Source organism: Sinocyclocheilus grahami, unplaced genomic scaffold, assembly GCF_001515645.1.
Source record: "Sinocyclocheilus grahami isolate Dianchi unplaced genomic scaffold, SAMN03320097.WGS_v1.1 scaffold1558.1, whole genome shotgun sequence".
NCBI classification, from domain to species: Eukaryota; Metazoa; Chordata; class Actinopteri; order Cypriniformes; family Cyprinidae; genus Sinocyclocheilus; species Sinocyclocheilus grahami.
Window position 1 is genome coordinate 103,886 of NW_015506737.1, and position 19,311 is coordinate 123,196.

General features: G+C 39.4%; 1 protein-coding gene across 1 annotated transcript in view; it reads right to left on the reverse strand.

The window, feature by feature from the left end:
* LOC107571180 (potassium channel subfamily K member 5-like) overlaps positions 1–17,547 on the reverse strand; it is a 43,795-nt gene extending 26,248 nt beyond the window's left edge. Inside the window, exon 1 of the mRNA XM_016257473.1 lies at positions 17,073–17,547. Coding sequence (XP_016112959.1) covers positions 17,073–17,258 — 186 coding nt within the window. The 5' untranslated portion in view covers positions 17,259–17,547. The remainder of the gene's footprint in view (positions 1–17,072) is intronic.
* Positions 17,548–19,311: the final 1,764 nt, after the last annotated feature.

Genomic DNA, 19,311 nt, shown 5'->3' on the forward strand with positions numbered 1-19,311 from the left:
CCCACAAATAGTCTATAAACAAAGCATCAAGCTGTCTTTGAGTTCACATGAACAATGGTTAACGTAAAGTTACTCGTCGTCAGGCTACAGAACACCATAATTCCTCCATTCAATTAGGCCTAAGACATCGAGAGTCACGCAGACCTATAACAACCCAGCCACAACAAATAATTGCAAATAACATGCCTTGCCTTAACACAGAATCGACCACAGAGTCCAACGTTTATATTTTTTCTACGAATCTTTGAGTTAAAGTCCTAAACATGAGTGGAATTTGCTCCGCAGTGCCCCCACACCTTGATGCTCATGACAAGAATTGCATGTATAGTTATCATTATTGAAGTGAATTAGGTTTAAATCGCAGTCATGCATAATGAATGAATTATATTTTTGCAATTTTACACATAATAATCCACGATGATCACATTACACAAAACTGAAATTGCACGTCAAAATAACACAGTCAATATTTTTTGAGACCCCCCAAAATTTCACAAATCACGTTTTCAGGGGAGCCCATGTCTTATTAAGGGGAGCCGAGCTCTCCTGTAGTTCGCACCCTGGAGGTACCCCCTGAGGCATTTCTGCATACCCCCTCTCTTCCACTTAGATTGCACCTTTTCCATTAAAGGACGATATTTGCCCCCTAAATTGACTTTCCAATGCATTTTTTATCTTTATAAATAGAATATTAATGTTTAAAATAAAATAAAAAAGTTCAATAGATTAATATGCAATGATGATAAAAAAAAGTGAAAAGTGATTCTTTTAAATACTAAAACCGCCTGTAGGTGGCGGTGAGTCACTGTCTTAATGCGTGAGTCATCGAGTAATTTGTTAATTCAGTAACTAAGCAAGTGGCTGTATTTATAAATTAATCACTGAATCAATGACTTTCGCAAATGATTCGTTCACGAAACACAGCAAAACTCAGCATTTTGTTACTGTTAAAAAATTCATAACAGACGAATTTGAAAGTGGGGAGGACACAAACGTGATTTTGAAAAGTGGGGAGGGACATGTCCCCCCTGTCCCCAGTGGAAATTACGCCCCTGCATACATACATACTCCAAGGCAACTTGTTGTATAGCATTTCTGAGTTCACCTAACTCAATTTACTTAGTTAGGTCACAGTATGTTCTGAAGATGTGGGTTTACTGAAAAAGGTGTTTTGTTCTTGTTATTAAATAAATCTATAAGTTTGAAGTTTTTAACAGAACTTTGGTTCACACTATAGTTTGGGGATGTAGGATATCAGACCCGAATCAGACAATCTAAGATTTGGTCAAACATTAGGAGCACAAAATTTCCACAGAGGCCCAAGACAACAGGATGTCATAAATCAATTAAACAGCCCGGTTTAAATACTAGAAACACCATCAGCTTTTTGCTTTTTGTCTCTCACTCGCGCTCGTCCTTCTTGCCTTATCAAGCCTTGTTGTTTTCTTTTAAATCATGCTTCTTTAGTTTTGAGCGTGCTCTGGCTTACACGCCAGCTCCTCCAAAACCATGAGGAGAAACGCCACCTGGTCTCGTCAAACTTTACTTCTATTTCTATTTCTTTAGTTTGTTTTATTTTCCGTTGAGAGTTTCGTGTTTTGAGTTAAGTTTGCCTAACGCCGCATCTCCGAAAGAGTGCTGTCTAAACTTCAACTGCAGACCACAGCTCCGCGTCGGCAGCCAACGCCCAATCACTGGCTTCCCAAGACTGAACCTACAGCCAATCAGCAACCTCGGGAAACCCCTTTCGGCACCCAGACAAAGAGGGGAACCCCACACCGGAAAGCAAGTACCCCAGATTCTACTGAACTGGTGCATTTAATATAAATTTGAACCTCATTGAGCAAACTCAATGCAAGGGTTAATTAAGTGATTGATGGTTGTTCACAGGGGCGTAGCAAGCTTTTCAAAAGTGCGGGGGATGGATGTGGTTTGTTTATTAACAATAAAAACGATGAATACAGTGACAGAGGGGTACAAAATATATAACATACAAGATATAAAAAGCTTCCCATTTAAATTAGTGATACTAGATAAGTATAAAAACACACTCGGAACACATGGAAAATAAGTTAAAACTCTGTTGTGAAAATACACAACAGTAGAATTGCTAAAGAATCAGAAATACTTTAATAATCCCAGGGGGAAATTATTTTTGTTACAAACTCCAGATATACAAACAACATATATTAAGAACAAAAAAAAAATTATATATATATGCAACCAACAACAACAACCAACTGACCAATGAACATATGACCAACTACCTCTCATTTAAAAGAACCAAAAGGGCTCTTTCTGCCCTCCTTAGAAGCAAACGGATAATCCCAGACAGCCAATAGTCCAAGCGAGGTGCAAACAATATCCAAACAGGTCATGGCAGAAATCAGATAGGATGAATCAGGCAATGAACAGGACTAGACTAGACTTAGACTCAGAACAAACTCGGAATGGCTCCATAGAGTTGCTATCGCTAACACAGGGATAAACGCAAACAATACTCGGCAGTGAGAAAGAGGAAGTCCGTGGCTTATGTAGGGTGTGTGATTAGCTGCAGCCGTGTGCGTAATCAGAGTGATATGGATTGTTGGAACTGAAGTCCAGGGTAAGTGTAACAGTCTGTGTAGTAAGAGAGTCCATGTGGTGGATAATGACCTATGGTGGTAAACAAACGGAAGTTCATAGACTGGATTCGTGACACCAATACATACACAGCTCAGCTCTACTTTAATTGATAGTTTTCAGTCACGTGACCGGATTGAAGACCTGGCAGGCAAAACATCCATAGAACTGCAGCACAAGACTGTCAATTTTCTATCTGTTCCAATCCAAAAGTATTTAGATCATCTCTCAAAAGAAAAAAAACTAAAAGATTTGTGAACAAAATGCACGTTTTGGCAAGCCATTAGCAATCCATATAAAGCACCTGTCGCAATATAATCGCTAAAATATTTAATGTGAAAACACTTAAAGTGCCTTTTAAACAGTGATATCAAAAAGATTTTTAAAAAAAGTACACACCTTATTGATGATGCGTGCTTTATGCAGGCAAGCAAATGAGCCCGGAATATGAGCGCAATGCGCAAAATAGTTAAGTGTCTTCTTTATAATGATGTTCTATGGGAAAACAATTCATATTAAACTTTGCGCATTGCGTTTATATTCTGGGTTCATCTGCTTGCCTGTACAAAGTATGCATAATCAATAAGGTGTATACTGAATTTGGTCTTACTACATTATTACAAATGCAATCCTCCTAAAAATAACCGACGGTCAGTTGAGGAAAGCCTTGTTTTGCCCTTCGTGTGGGCGTTCCTGTAATCGTGTGATGTCACGTGAAAACTAGAGGTCGACCGATTGATCGGCCGCTTTTTGGAATTTTTTTAATTAATCGGCATCGGCCGATTGTGCTGCAAATTAGGCCGATTTATAGGCAGGCACATCTGCGGGCAGTTACGCGTTGTTGCGGAACACCGGAGAATCTCTCTCTGGCTGTGTGAGAGACAGAGCAACTTTCAGACCGTTTCGAAAGCTTAATTACGTTTTACCCTACTAGAATTGATGCCGGAAAGTTATCATATTCATAAGTGCAACAAGTCATTTGCATGTGAAAGTAGAAACACATGCAATTCAGACAAAACTTCTGGGCTGATTATAACATGCATGATAACTTTCCTCGTGAAATGTGTGTGTAGGTCCGACAATAGCATCCACGATGTCATCGCTCGTGGCCAGTGCACTCTTAAGCAGTTATGAGCAGCAGGCTGTGTCTGCTTTTATTCTTTTAAAGTCTTTTATTTTTATCACTTGGCCATTTGACTTATAGCAGTGTCCAGTGTTTCCCATACATTTAGTTATTACTTTGTTGAATAAACTGATCACTGCACGTTTCAAAATGAAAATGCAGCACTGGTGTTTTTAAATGAATGTATCTTTGAAAAGAACCGCCAGTCTTCAGAAAAGCTTCGGTGTCATTTTAATTTCATCTTTCCTGTAATGCCTGATAAAGAAGCGTTTGTGAGCGCAGTGCTTATTTGATTACAGCTGTTACCGGGGAAACCGCTATATCTCCCGCTCCAACAGCACTGGCAGAGAATGAATTTATATTTGCAAGTCTGTGGGAAACACTGGTGTCTGTCAGCAAACATAAACAACAAGCATGCCTCAGAACTGTTTTGAGAAGGTGCTTAAGTTTTGAGCCAAGTATTATTACTCTAAATTAGGCTACTACTACTATTACTATCTTGTACCCTGCAATAATCATTTACTCAAACTCACTTTTATGAGATGAAAAAAATAAAATAAAATCTGCATCATATATTGGTCATCGGCTGCCCTGATTTCTAAATATTGTCATCGGCAACGGCCAGTGAAAAACCCATATCGGTCGACCTCTATTGAAAACTATCAATAAAAGGAGAAGTGACATGATCCGGCAACAATACGTATGAGTGAAGACAGTATTTTACTGCCTGATACAGTTGGATACCGTGGCACTAGGCCTGGGCGATAAAATGGTATTGATATTTATCGACGGTACACCTTCTTTGATAACGATATAAAAAATGTTCGATATAGTGCACGATATAGGCACGTGCTATGAGTGACGCAGACAGCACACACAAACACATGCTGAATTGAGTGCTGTGCCTGCCTGTGATGAGGAGATTGTAAATTAAAAAATGAATATTAGTTGAATTTAAAATAAACATTTGCATTTGAATGTTAGCAGTGCGTCAAGGAGCATCATCAGTGATGTGGTGATAATGATGTAAGTGACGTTGTTGCATTTTCACTTATTGCAAATAAATAATATACACTGTGTAATTTATATTTAAAAAAAAACACTCAAAACAAAATCAACATAGTGGTTTACCACCCTTTATTCACAATGTTGTACCAGTTGCATATATTTAAATCAATTCAGCAGATTTGTTTTCTCACAATCAGCACAAAACAGTGTATAGATTCCATGTGGGCCTATCACAGTTATGTTGTCCTTTCAGATCTGAAATCTTTTTACAAAAAAGGTAAAAAGTTTAATTCCCCATTTAAGCCTGAAAGTTTAGTTGCTTTCAGTGTATAGATCCAGAAAGACTCTCTCTGTAAAAGCTTATTAACCCCATCACCTCCTCTTATTGTCCTGTATATATGTTCTATAACGATTATCTTCAATGTACTTGGGCTACCATGATTTTTCTCTTTATAATGAAGTGCCATAGGATATAAAGGGTTACAAAATCGAATGGCATTCTTATGTTCTGCTAATCTGATCTTTAATTTCCTTGTAGTCATCCCTATATAGAAATAGCTACATGGACACTCCAACCGATACGCTACAAATGAGGTATTGTAATTAATAAATTATTTTACTTTAAATTCAAGGCCTGAAATTACATCTTTAAACATGTTTGTCTTGACCATATTGTCACAGTGATTACAATTGCCACATCTGTAATTTCCTGCACTAGGACATAATCAGGTACTTAATTTCTTAGAGGAAAGATGACTTCTCACTAATTTATCTTTAATCATAGGTGCTTTCCGGAATACAACAGAAGGAGATTCAGGCATGACTTCCCCCGAGATGAGGATCACTCATTACAATTTCCCAATCATTTTTTATAATTTTCTTAATTCTATTCGCTTCTGTACAGTGTAACGAAATAAACCGAATGATCAGAATCTTGTGATTTACGTTTTTGTATTAAAGGGGTCATATGATGCGATTTAAATTTTTCCTTTCTCTTTGGAGTGTTACAAGCTCTTGGTGCATAAAGATCTGTAAAGTTGCAAAGACTAAAGTCTCAAATCCAAAGAGACATTCTTTATAAAAGTTAAGAGTCAACCACGCCTACCTAAAACGGCTCATTCTAACACGCCCCCACATGTCTACGTTATGATGTGGGAAGATTTGCATAATGCCGCCCAAATGTTCACGCAAAGAAAGAAGGCGTAACTTTTATTCTCGCTGTAGTATTGTTGTTGCCGCCGCCGCCACCGCCATGTCGTGAAGGCGCTGTGCGTTTCATTGTGAAAGCGAAACTACTTTGTTTGGCCTTCCAAAAGAGGACAATATCCCATTCGTCATGCCTGGAGCAGATCAGAATCAGAATGAGCTTTATTGACAGGTATGTTTACACATACGAGGTGTTTCCACATACTTCCACAGTGTAACAGAATGACAGTGACAGAAAAAAAAATAGAACAAGTAAATAAAGTATAAAAATATACAAATCGACAATTGTATGTACAGGTATATAACAATAGACAGTTGTATGTACAGGTATATTATGTGCAAATTGAAATGTAGACTAAGTATGCGTGTTAGATAAATAAGTGTATGAGTGAATAAATTGTGTGTGTTCCATAGTTATTGTCAGGTGTTCATGAGATGGATTGCCTGAGGGAAGAAACTGTTCCTGTGTCTGGTCATTCTGGTGCTCAGAACTCTGTAGCGTCGACCAGATGGCAACAGTTCAAAGAGGGAGTGTGCTGGATGTGAGGGGTCCATAGTGATTTTGCCAGCCCTTTTGCTCACTCTGAATGAGTATAGTTCTTGGAGAGAAGGGAGGGTTGTACGAATGATTCGCTCAGCAGTCCGGACTACTCTCTGTAGTCTTCCGAGGTCAGATTTGGTAGCTAAGCTGAACCAGACAGATTTAGAAGTGCAGAGGACAGATTCAATGATGGCGGAGTAGAACTGTTTCAGCAGCTCCTGTGACAGGTTGAACTTCCTCAGCTGGCGAAGGAAGTACAACCTCTGCTGGGCCTTTTTAACAATGGAGTCTATGTGAGTGTCCCACTTCAGGTCCTGAGAGATTGTGGTGCCCAGGAACCTGAATGACTCCACTGCAGTCACAGTGCTGTCCATGATGGTGAGTGGGGGGAGTGCAGAGGGTTCACAATGGAGTCAATGTGAGTGTCCCACTTCAGGTCCTGAGAGATTGTGGTGCCCAGGAACTTGAATGACTCCACTGCAGTCACAGTGCGGTCCATGATGGTGAATGGGGGGAGTGCAGGGGGGTTTCTCCTTAAGTCCACAGTCATCTCCACAGTTTTGAGTATGTTGAGCTCCAGGTTCTTGAGACTGCACCAGACAGCCAGCTCTTTAACCTCCTGACTGTAAGCAGACTCGTCACCGTCCTGAATGAGGCCGATGAGTGTGGTGTCGTCTGCAAACATCAGGAGCTTGACAGAGGGGTCTTAAGAGGTGCAGTCGTTGGTGTACAGGGAGAAGAGCAGTGGGGAGAGAACACAACCCTGAGGAGCTCCAGTGCTGATCGTACGGGTGCTGGATGTGTATTTTCCCAGCCTCACTAGCTGCTGCCTGTCTGTCAGGAAGCTGTTGATCCACTGACAGACGGAGGTGGGCACGGAGAGCCTGACGGAGTTGTCTGAGTTTTGCAGTGAACCATGGTTTGTCGTTGTTGTAGGTTAAATGAGTCCTGGTAGGAATGCACATGTCTTCACAGAAACTGATATAAGATGTTGCAGTCTCTGTGAGCTCGTCCAGATCGGTGGCAGCAGCTTCAAAAACACTCCAATCAGTGAAGTCAAAACAAGCTTTTAAATCCTGCTCTGCTCCATTAGTCCATCTTTTTACAGTCCTTAATACAGGTTTAGCTGATTTCAGTTTCTGCCTGTAGGTCGGTATAAGGTGAACCAAACAGTGATCAGAGAGTCCTAAAGCGGCCCATGGAACAGAGCGATATGCATTCTTTATTGTGGTGTAACAGTGATCCAATATATTACTGTCTCTGGTGGGACATGTGATGTGCTGTCTGTATTTTGGCAGTTCACGGGAGATATTTGCTTTATTAAAGTCCCCGAGAATGATTAAAACAGAGTCCGGGTGTTGTTGTTCTGTGTCTGTGATCTGATCAGCGAGTTTCTGTAAAGCGGAGCTCACGTGTGTTTGTGGAGAAATGTACACACTTACGAGAATGAACGAGCAAAACTCCCGCGGCGAGTAAAAAAGGCTTACAGTTAATGAAGAGCACTTCTAGATCTGAGCAGCACATCTTCCCCATTGATTCTGCGTCGCGATCCGCTCTGAACAGCTGAAAGCCCGGGAGACTCAACTCGCTGTCCGGAATGGCGTCTTTCAGCCAGGTTTCTGTGAAACACAGAGCAGCAGAGTTTGAAAAATCCTTATTTGTCCGGGAGAACAGAAGGAGTCCGTCCGTTTTGTTGGGTAGAGAGCGGAGGTTCGCCAGATGGATGCTAGGCAACGGCATCCTGAATCCGCGCTGCCTGAGCTTCACAAGGGCGCCGCCTCGCTTCCACCGTCTGCGCGTCCTGAAGCGCTTCATCAGCGCCGCAGCTCCCCCGACTACAATGTCCAGCAAAACATCAGAATAATCGAAAACCGGTGAAATATCGGGGGGTGGGTACTTCCGAATGTCCAGCAATTCGTCTCTGGTGAAACTGATTGCAGGAAACTGAAAATTTGTTAAAATTGTCAAAATTAAGGTAAAGGTAAAATTGTCACAGAAACGGGCAATTATTACACTCTAATTTTGACTTTAAATTAAAGTATATATTTACTTTAATAATTATTATAATTAATGGATTAAAAACAACTGCGGAGCACGCCACGGAGGCAGCCATCAACGTCGGCGCCATCGTGAATCCATGCTGGTCGCTGAGAAAATACATCACATTCGCACTGTGGATCGCTGGATTGGCTTTCACCGTGGACGAAGCGGAGTCCAGCCCGGGGTCGTGACATGTGGATGCCGCAAGCCCGCCGGATGCTCCTTCGTCAAATCCGCCGGCCGCGTCGTTCTCAAGCCCGCCCGCCTCCACTTACTCTAGCTCTCCGCTCACTCTAGCCCTCCGCTCACTCTAGCCCTAGCCCGCCGCCCTCCACTCACTCTAGCCCGCCGTGTGTTTCATTGTGAAAGCGAAACTACATTGTTTGGCCTTCCGAAAGAGGACACGACTAGAAATCAGTGGTTAAATTGTATTTACAACACTGTTCCAGAACAGTTTAACCCAAATATTCAGTGTGTCCAGAGCATTTTATGGAGGACTGTTTCCTGATCCTGGTAGCGCAGACTACAATGCCGGCTGTTCTGACTCTCAAACTGTAAGTACGTTTTTTATATTTAAAGTATTTGCCACTGACGATTCAAACGCGAGTTTTGAGCAGTGTTGAGTAGCACTTGTTGTTTGTAATTTCTTCGATCACAAATGCAGACAAAGTTTTATGTTTACGCTGTGCGATGCAACGCAACATGTAAGAAGACAGTACAAGTCATTATAATCAGTAATTATGTCCCCACTGGATGCAACAAATGCCTCGTTTATAATGGGTTTTAATGTTTTTAGTCTCGTCGCTCCGGCTGGACAGGGCATCACAAGGGCTGTAACATTTACGTCACACGCTTGAGGTATTCAGCCAATCACAGCGCACTGGATAGCTGGCCAATCAGAGCACACCTCGCTTTTCAGACAGATGAGCTTTGTAAAAATCGGCACGTTTCAGAAAGGCGGGGCATAGAGGACAAACAATAATGTAGAGTATGTGGAAAATAATGTGTTTTTTAACCTTAAACAGCATAAACATTACAAAATAAACCGAATTATCAGAATCAGCAACATCATATGACCCCTTTAATAACTCATCTCTACTGATGTTTCTTGCTTTATTAAATGCTTTGTTGATCACCCTGTTTTTGTACCCTCGTTCCTGAAATCTTTGAGTCATTTCTTGAGCCCTAAAATCAAAATCATCTTCCTTGTCACAGATTCTTTTTAACCTCTGAAACTGTCCAAAGGGAATATTGTTGTGTGTCCAGAGCATTTTATGGAGGACTGTTTCCTGATCCTGGTAGCGCAGACTACAATGCCGGCTGTTCTGACTCTCAAACTGTAAGTACGTTTTTTATATTTAAAGTATTTGCCACTGACGATTCAAACGCGAGTTTTGAGCAGTGTTGAGTAGCACTTGTTGTTTGTAATTTCTTCGATCACAAATGCAGACAAAGTTTTATGTTTACGCTGTGCGATGCAACGCAACATGTAAGAAGACAGTACAAGTCATTATAATCAGTAATTATGTCCCCACTGGATGCAACAAATGCCTCGTTTATAATGGGTTTTAATGTTTTTAGTCTCGTCGCTCCGGCTGGACAGGGCATCACAAGGGCTGTAACATTTACGTCACACGCTTGAGGTATTCAGCCAATCACAGCGCACTGGATAGCTGGCCAATCAGAGCACACCTCGCTTTTCAGACAGATGAGCTTTGTAAAAATCGGCACGTTTCAGAAAGGCGGGGCATAGAGGACAAACAATAATGTAGAGTATGTGGAAAATAATGTGTTTTTTAACCTTAAACAGCATAAACATTTCATTACACCAAATAATGTTCTTTTTAGCAACATCATATGACCCCTTTAATAACTCATCTCTACTGATGTTTCTTGCTTTATTAAATGCTTTGTTGATCACCCTGTTTTTGTACCCTCGTTCCTGAAATCTTTGAGTCATTTCTTGAGCCCTAAAATCAAAATCATCTTCCTTGTCACAGATTCTTTTTAACCTCTGAAACTGTCCAAAGGGAATATTGTTGATCAACCATGAAGGGTGAAAACTATCTGCTCTTAAAATAGTATTTCTATCTGTTTCTTTCCTAAACATAGTAGTAGGTAATACATCATTACCTTCTTTAAAAAAATCCAAGAAATGTATCTGAGTATGTGAAAAATCGAGACTCAGCTTCAAATTCCCATTGGTATTAAGTATGAATGAAAAGCTAACAGATCTGCCTCTGAACCTGTCCATATCAAAATTATATCATCTATATATTTACCCCACCACATTACATTCTTTAAATATGGATTTGAATCAGAAAATACAAATTTATTTTCCCAAAATCCTAAAAACAAATTAGCATAATTTGGGGCAAAACAGGCACCCATTTCTGTACCTTTAATTTGTTTATAGAATTCATCTTGAAACAGAAAGAAGTTGTTATTTAATGTCCATTCTGCTAATTGCATAATAAAACATGCCTTTCAGCCCTTTCAGATGATCTCATATCTAAAGAGTATGATAATGCTTCCAGCCCATCTTTATGGTCTATATTCGTATGCAGCATCGCATGTGCATCTAATCCAACGTTGAATTCCTTCAACAAAAAGGTAACGTATGAAATTGACAAGATTTCCGCCTCAACAAGAAGAAAACCATATAATCTGTCAAAAGAAGAAGTAGAGGCTTTGAACTGGCTTTCTAATAATGATGATCTTGTAATAAAAGGAGCGGATAAGGGAGGCGCAGTTGTTGTATGGGGCAGAGATCAGTACATCAAAGAAGCCTTGACAACTACAGAATTGTGAGTACTATCAGCGCCTGAAATTTAATCCAATAGAAAGTATAAAAAATTAATTGACTGATATTTTATTACATGCTAAAAATGAGGGATGGATTTCAAAAAAGGAGTGTGATTTTCTCTTTTGTAAAGATCCTAGGATTCCTACGTTTTATATGCTTCCAAAAGTACATACAAATCTTGAAAATCCACCAGGGAGACCTATAATTAGCGGTAATGGGTCTATTACAGAGTCGGCTTCAAAATTTGTGGATTGTTTTATTAAAACATTGGTTAGTGCACTCCCCTCGTTCATTCAAGATACAACTCATGTATTGAACATCGTTAAAGAAATTAAAACTATAGAATCATCTATACTGGTGACTATGGATTTTGAATCACTGTATACAAATATAGACCATAAAGATGGGCTGCAAGCATTATCATACTATTTACACTGAACAAAATTATAAATGCAACACTTTTGTTTTTGCCCCCACAAAAGGCCTATTTCTCTCAAATATTGTTCACAAATCTGTCTAAATCTGTGTTAGTGAGCACTTCTCCTTTGCCGAGATAATCCATCCACCTCACAGGTGTGGCATATCAAGATGCTGATTAGACAGCATGATTATTGCACAGGTGTGCCTTAGGCTGGCCACAATAAAAGGTAGGGCTGGACAATAATTCAATATCAATATGTATCGCGATATAATTTTTTTCAATAATGTTTTTTAAACACATTTCCGATATTTCGATATACATTGCCAGTGTTTTCCATACATTGGTTTATTTGTGGCGTTTGACTTCGTTGAATAAACATGAGCACTGCACGTTTCAAAATCAAAACGCGTCGCAGGTGTTTTATATGAATGTATCTCTGAAGGGAACCGATTGTCTTCCGAACAGTTTAGATGGCATTTTTATCTGATAAAGTATCGTTCATGAGCGGAGCTGCTTTGTTTACAGCCGTTCCTGGAGAAACCGTTAGTTCCACCGCTCTCACAGCGCCTCCTGCTGGCAGACAATCAGTTTGCGTTTTCAATAATAAACCCATTTCCAGTAACATGCTTTTGTTGTTGCTCTAACTCGGAGCATGTTTCATACTCGTTATCCTGGTTAATGCACGTTTCAATCTATAAGAATAATCAGCCTACACTACTAGTCAAAGGTTTTTGAACTGCAAGATTTTTAATGTTTCTTAAAGAATTATCTTCTGCTCACCAAGCCTGCATTTATTTGATCCAATAGAAAGCAGTTATTTATATTTTAAAATGTTACTGTTTTTGGTGCATTTTGGATCAAATAAATGCAGGCTTGGTGAGCAGAAGAGAATTCTTTAAGAAACATTGCCTGTTTACCACGTCTCTTAAATAAAGCCTGCAGATGGATCCACATGTCTCAAGTCTTGTCAGCCCCGTTACAATACCATTCAAAAGCTCTTTTTAAAATTTATATTATAGAAATTATTACTTTCATTTAGCAGGGATGTTTTAAATTGATCAAAAGTGATGATAAAGACATTTATAATGTTACAAAAGATTTCTATTTCAGATAAATGCTGTTCTTCTGAACTTTCTATTCATCAAAGAAACCTGAAAAAAAATCTACTCCGCTGTTTTCAACATCATAATAATAAATGTTTTTTGAGCAGCAAATCAGAATATTAGAATGATTTCTGAAGGATCATGTGACTGGAGTAATGATGCTAAAGCTCTGCTTTGAAATCACAGGAATAAATTATATTTTCAAATAGAAAACAGTTATTTTAAATAGTAAAAATATTTCAAAATGTTACTGTTTTTGCTGTATTTTGGATCAAATAAATGCAGGCTTGGTGAGCAGAAGAGAATCTTTTTAAATACATTAAAAATCTTACTGTTCAAAAACTTTTGACTGGTATGTGAAGTAAAAAATATTAATAAGGAGAGTCTGAGATTTATTTGACAATGATTTCACATTTCTTGTTTGGCGGGATTCATTCGTGAAGAAAACACCTCTCCAAAGTGCCAGACGCCATTGAATGTGACCATTTGCCCACTCAAGTCGGTTATGACGACGAACTGCAGTCAGGTCGAGACCCCAATGAGGACGACGAGCATGCAGATGAGCTTCCTGGAGATGGTTTCTGACAGTTTGTGCAGAAATTCTTTGGTTATGCAAACCGATTGTTGCAGCAGCTGTCCGGGTGGCTGGTCTCAGACGTGGAGGTCCTGGGCTGGCTGTGGTTACACGTGGTCTGCGGTTGTGAGACCGGTTGGATGTACTGCCAAATTCTCTGAAACGCCTTTGGAGACGGCTTATGGTAGAGAAATGAACATTCAATTCACGGGCAACAGCTCTGGTGGACATTCCTGCAGTCAGCATGACAATTGTACGCTCCCTCAAAACTTGCAACATCTGTGGCATTGTGCTGTGTGATAAAACTGCACATTTTAGAGTGGCCTTTTATTGTGGCCAGCCTAAGGCACACCTGTGCAATAATCATGCCGTCTAATCAGCATCTTGATATGCCACACCTGTGAGGTGGATGGATTATCTCGGCAAAGGAGAAGTACTCACTAACAAAGATTTAGACAGATTTGTGAACAATATTTGAGAGAAATAGGTATTTTGTGTACATAGAAAAAGTCTTAGATCTTTCAGTTCAGCTCATGAAAAATGGGGGCAAAAACAAAAGTGTTGCGTTTATAATTTTGTTCAGTATACATAAGTGTTAGTAATACTTCTCCTGCTTTGAATCATTAGATCAATGTAAATAAATAAATAGATAAAAAATTCTCAAAAAAAGAAATAATAATAATTCTTCAGCCATGAAAGTTCAATAATGCATTCAACTCCAGGTCACTGCTAGGCTTTGATAACACTGTTGCCCTAACCACAATGACAAACTCCAACTGTTATCAGACAGGAGTTTATGTGGCCCTGTGATCTTCACTTACAGGCTATACATTTTTTACCAGTATGTAAAAAAGCATTACTCTTCCTATGTATCCCCAGTGATACCTACAGGGTGTTGCTACTAAGGGTCTGTTGAGACAGTTCCTTCAGCGAGCTCATGGAAATAACAATTTATTTCACAGTTCTTCTCCCCCGAGTTACGTCTTCCGCCATTTTGGAGAGTACCCAAGAGCATAATCGACATAATCAGCATTGTTTACGTTCGGGGGAGAAAGCGTGTGTATGAACGTAATCTGCGTAATCAGTGTTGCTTACGCTTAGGGGAAAGCATGCGTATGCATTATGATGCTCTCTAAAATGGCGGAAGACGTAACTCGGGGGGGAGAAAGCGTGTGTATGAACGTAATCTGCGTAATCAGTGTTGCTTACGCTTAGGGGAAAGCATGTGTATGCATTATGATGCTCTCTAAAATGGCGGAAGACGTAACTCGGGGGAGAAGAATTGTTGAAAAAATTTTTATTTTGGTTTTCTTTGCGCTCAAAAAGTATTCTCGTAGATTCGCAAAACTGAAGTTGAGCCACTGATGACACATGGACTGTTTTTACCGATGTCCTTACAACATTTCTGGAAATGGGAACTTTCAATTTGCGTTGTTGTCTATGCAGGGTCTGAGAGCTCTCACATTTCTTCAAAAAAATCTTAAAGGGGTCCTATTATGCTCTTTTACAAAGTCTTGATTTTGTTTTGGGGGTGTACTAGAACATGCCCTCATGCTTTGGTGGTTCGAAAAACGCATTATTTTACACATAATTTACATTATTAAAATACCTTTCTCCCCAGGCTGGCACAAACGGCTCGATTAGTTACGGCTTTGATGAAGGTCCACCTTCCGAAAAACAAAATGTGTTGTGATTGGTTTTGAGCCACTGATGACACATGGACTGTTTTACTGATGTCCTTACTACATTTCTGGACCTGGGAACATTACACTCAGTTGCGTTGCTGTCTATGCAGGGTCTGAGAGCTCTCAAATTTCATCAAAAATATATTAATTTGTGTTCCGAAGGTCTTATGGGTTTGAAACGGCATGAGGGTGAGTAATTAATGACAGAATTTTCATTTTTGGGTGAACTATCCCTTTAAGTAAATGTATGTGGGGTAGAACCACATTTTACGTAAAATAAGCAAATAAGGAAAAGCAGCACAGTTATGTTGCTCTAAATATCTTTACATATCTTTATTCATTCAAGTTCATTGCCTTACACAAGCATGACAGTCCAGACAAGAATGCTGTTAACCCTAAGGGCAGATGAAAGTTAATTATTTAGCAAACAGGTATTTTGCAGATGAACAATTTTAGTGTCATAAAGTACACAGTTCATTATGGATAAGACAGCACACTTTATAGAAACTGTGAATTTAAAAGCCCAACTCAGTAACAACGAAACCTATAAACAACAAAAGCACAATCTTACAACAAAACCTTAGCTTTTTCTACATGACATTTGTATGAAACAGCACAGATTTCATATTAGTACCCATTATAATCACCCCTTGCTTGCCTTTGATCTTAATTTGACCACAGAATGTTTCCATAATGGTTCTCTGTTGTTAATGGAAATGTTTTAAATGCTTTAAAACAGTGCTACTTAGCTTTTTTTATTAAAGAGATGAGACTACTTTTTTTTTTTTTTTTTTTTTTTTTTTTAAATGGTTCAAACATGAGGCTTGTTGCTTCATAAATCATAAAACCACAATCGTGAAAAACACTGGAATACAAAATTACAGAAATGTGAAAAGCTGGAACTGTGCTGATGTAAAAAATCAGTAAGCCATTGCACAACCCTATAATAATTTCTGGTACTGCGTAATAATTATGTGGCTTATTTAATATTCATTGTTGTGAGTTATGCATTCAGAAGGTGCTGCTGCTGTAACAATCTTGTACTGGGGTTGCACTGGTCGTGTTTTAGACAGCTTCTTCAGCTGACAGCCCAGACACAGTGAAAGCCCCACACACCACAAAGTTGTCTTTCACACCACTCTGTCCCTCATGCTTCATAACAAAAGAGAACAAAAGAAGTGAAAGTGAATGCGACCACAGTTTGAAAAGGGTCATTTCACTGGTGGCAACATTTACCCAATCCACTCAAATGTCAGTTACATTAGGGGGATGGGACAGGAGAACATACTTGTTTCTACATGCCTTTTTTCTGGTTTCAAGCAATTAAATTACCCTAAGAGACACTTGTGCCATCTCCTTACATTCCTGTACATTTTGTCCAATTCTAAAACACTAAAATTAAAGTTGACACATTTAATATTACCATCATATAAGCAACTACCATCATCATCAAACATTAACAGGGTTCTGTTCCCTAAACAGGACTATATGCACAATAATGTGCCAAAAATTGAGTGCTGCCTCAAAGAGTTTAAAAGGGGTTAGGGTTATTAAATGCAAAAACACTCAATTCAATGTTTGTGTAAGTGGATGAAATATTTGTAGGAGACATATCTTGAATAGTATGCCTACAAATTAAAATATGAAATAAATCTAATTGGTTAAAAGAGCAGGTGCAATAAACAGGAGGGCAAAAACCTAACTCTATCACCCAATGCAAGTAGGATATGTGTACACTTTATACATTTCCTCCCTATACCTACAATTACTATACCTCAACCTAATGCAATAAACAGGTTTCTCACAGAGGGCTACAACTTAAATTTATTAAAACACAGGAATGCATTTAGCTTTCTGTTTACACTCCAACATGAAGACGAGTTGCAACAAGTAATTTCGCACATTTGTTAGAACTGACGTCACTCAAACAGTGGTAATCCTACCTCTAGAATGTGGTCCAGGTCAGCCTTTGTAAGACATGGGAATTGTTTCAATATTTTCTCCTTTTCTGCTTTATAATTCTTTACTGCGATCTCCCAGTTCGGTTCCTCGATGACTTGGAATATTGCTGCCCCAATGGACAGGTAAAAAATGATAGCCGAAGTCAGAAGGGGACCCTTGTCCACCATAATGAGGTCAAATAATGTGGAGTGACTCTTAAAAAAAACTACTCTGACAGCTCCCACATTCTCACTATTAATTAATTTAGCGTGAGCTCAAATTTACAGCGTCATACGGCACAGTTTCTTGTTCGGAATAAACACAAGACTAACGAAACATAATTGTAAACTGTGTGAAACGGTATATCCAGCAAATCAAATGTCATTTAACAATTTTTTATTTTAAGTCGCCGGGAGAGTTTGCGGTCCACGTGCGCCACTCGCATTGCTAGTGTAGTGCTCTGATGAAACTCTTGACTCATCTGGTAGTTCAACATGCCATGAGAGGAGGACGTTGGCCAAGATCCACCCACTAGCTATAGTCCACTCCCCACTCTATCAGTCTCGTCAATAACAACATTATACTTTGTTTCAATAAACTAAATGAGACTATTGTATAATTATTAAAAACACAAACATATATGCATGCTCTCCTCTATTAGTTTTTACATCCATCTCCTTGCTCTAAAATAAGGATTAAACATTTTTTTTGTAGAAATGTTTGTAATGAAGCACAATTTCATGTGAAAACGAAAGTAAGTTTTCTGTGGACAAAAACTGATTTGGAATGAAAGGATAGGCCTATTTCTTGTCCACCCATTTTCTCTCCATCATCAAATATCAGAAAGTTCTCTTTCTTGGCTCACCCCTATAATGTTCTATAATTTTGTGAAACAAAAAAAACGCATGTAAAACTGATTACTCATGTTTAACTTAAGCTATTTTTCATGTGTGATTCATATCTCTTAACTATTTTACAGTTTCAAATTGAAGTAGTTTCAATTTAACAGCTTCTCGTCTGCCTTTATGAACAGACTAATGGCAGTTTATAGCTTAAAGGGGTCATATGATGCTTTTTTAAAGATCACTATTTTGTGTATTTGGTGTAACAGAATATGTTGACATGCTTTAATGTTCAAAAAACACATTATTTTTCCAAATACTGTACATTATTGTAAGCCCTCTATGCCCCGCCTCTCTCAAACGCTTGGTTTTCTACAAAGTCCCTCCTTCCGACAAGCGCAGTCTGCTCTGATTGGCCAGCTGACCCAGTGCATTGGGATTGGCCGAACACCGCAAGCACTCGTCGGAAATGTAACGCCCCTTACCATAATCGCGAGCTTCAGCTTTCAAAATAAATGTAAAGACAGAGCCTGAAAGGGGAACAGAGTCACGTGACAGACACAGTGATGAATATGTGTTTGCAGTACGGTTAAAACAGCTGACTCCACTGTGATCTCTCTCTCTCTCTCTCTCTCTCTCTCTCTCTCTCTCTCTCTCTCTCTCTCTCTCTCTCTCTCTAGCTCTCTCTCTCTCTCTCTCTAGCGCTCTCTCCCTCTCTCTCTCTCTCGGTGCATGCTGGGAGTGTTTGGGGTGCGTGTGAGGGTGCTTAAGTGTGAGAGTGCATCGAGTGATTTGGGTTTTTTTCAGCTTGTATATCTACCTATTTTTACGTTTTTCTAATCATTTGAATGATTATTTTCTTTCAAAAATAACATTAGATTTTTTTTTTTGTGAGTGTTTTGGAACTTTTAAGGCGGCATTGGGATGGTGTCTACCCCCGCAGGGGTGGCGTCACCTGTGTCGCTCCGCCATGGAGTCAGGGGTGTAGCTGCGCAGGGATCTCTCTCTCTCTCGGTGCATGCTGGGAGTGTTTGGGGTGCGTGTGAGGGTGCTAACGGGGAGAGGACGGGTGTTTTGGGGTTTTTTCAGCCTATATATCTACGTATATCTACCTATTTTTTTCGTTTTTCTAATCATTTGAATGATTATTTTCTTTCAAAAATAACATTAGATTTTTTTTTTTTGTGAGTGTTTTGGAACTTTTAAGGCGGCATTGGGATGGTGTCTACCCCCGCAGGGGTGGCGTCACCTGTGTCGCTCCGCCATGGAGTCAGGTGTGTAGCTGCGCAGGGAGTCACTGTTGAAGATGTGCTGCTAGCAATTGGAGAAAAAGTTGGATATGAAAACATTACTTCGGCATCCAGGATGAATAAAGCAGTAGTGGTGTTTGTCGAGAAAG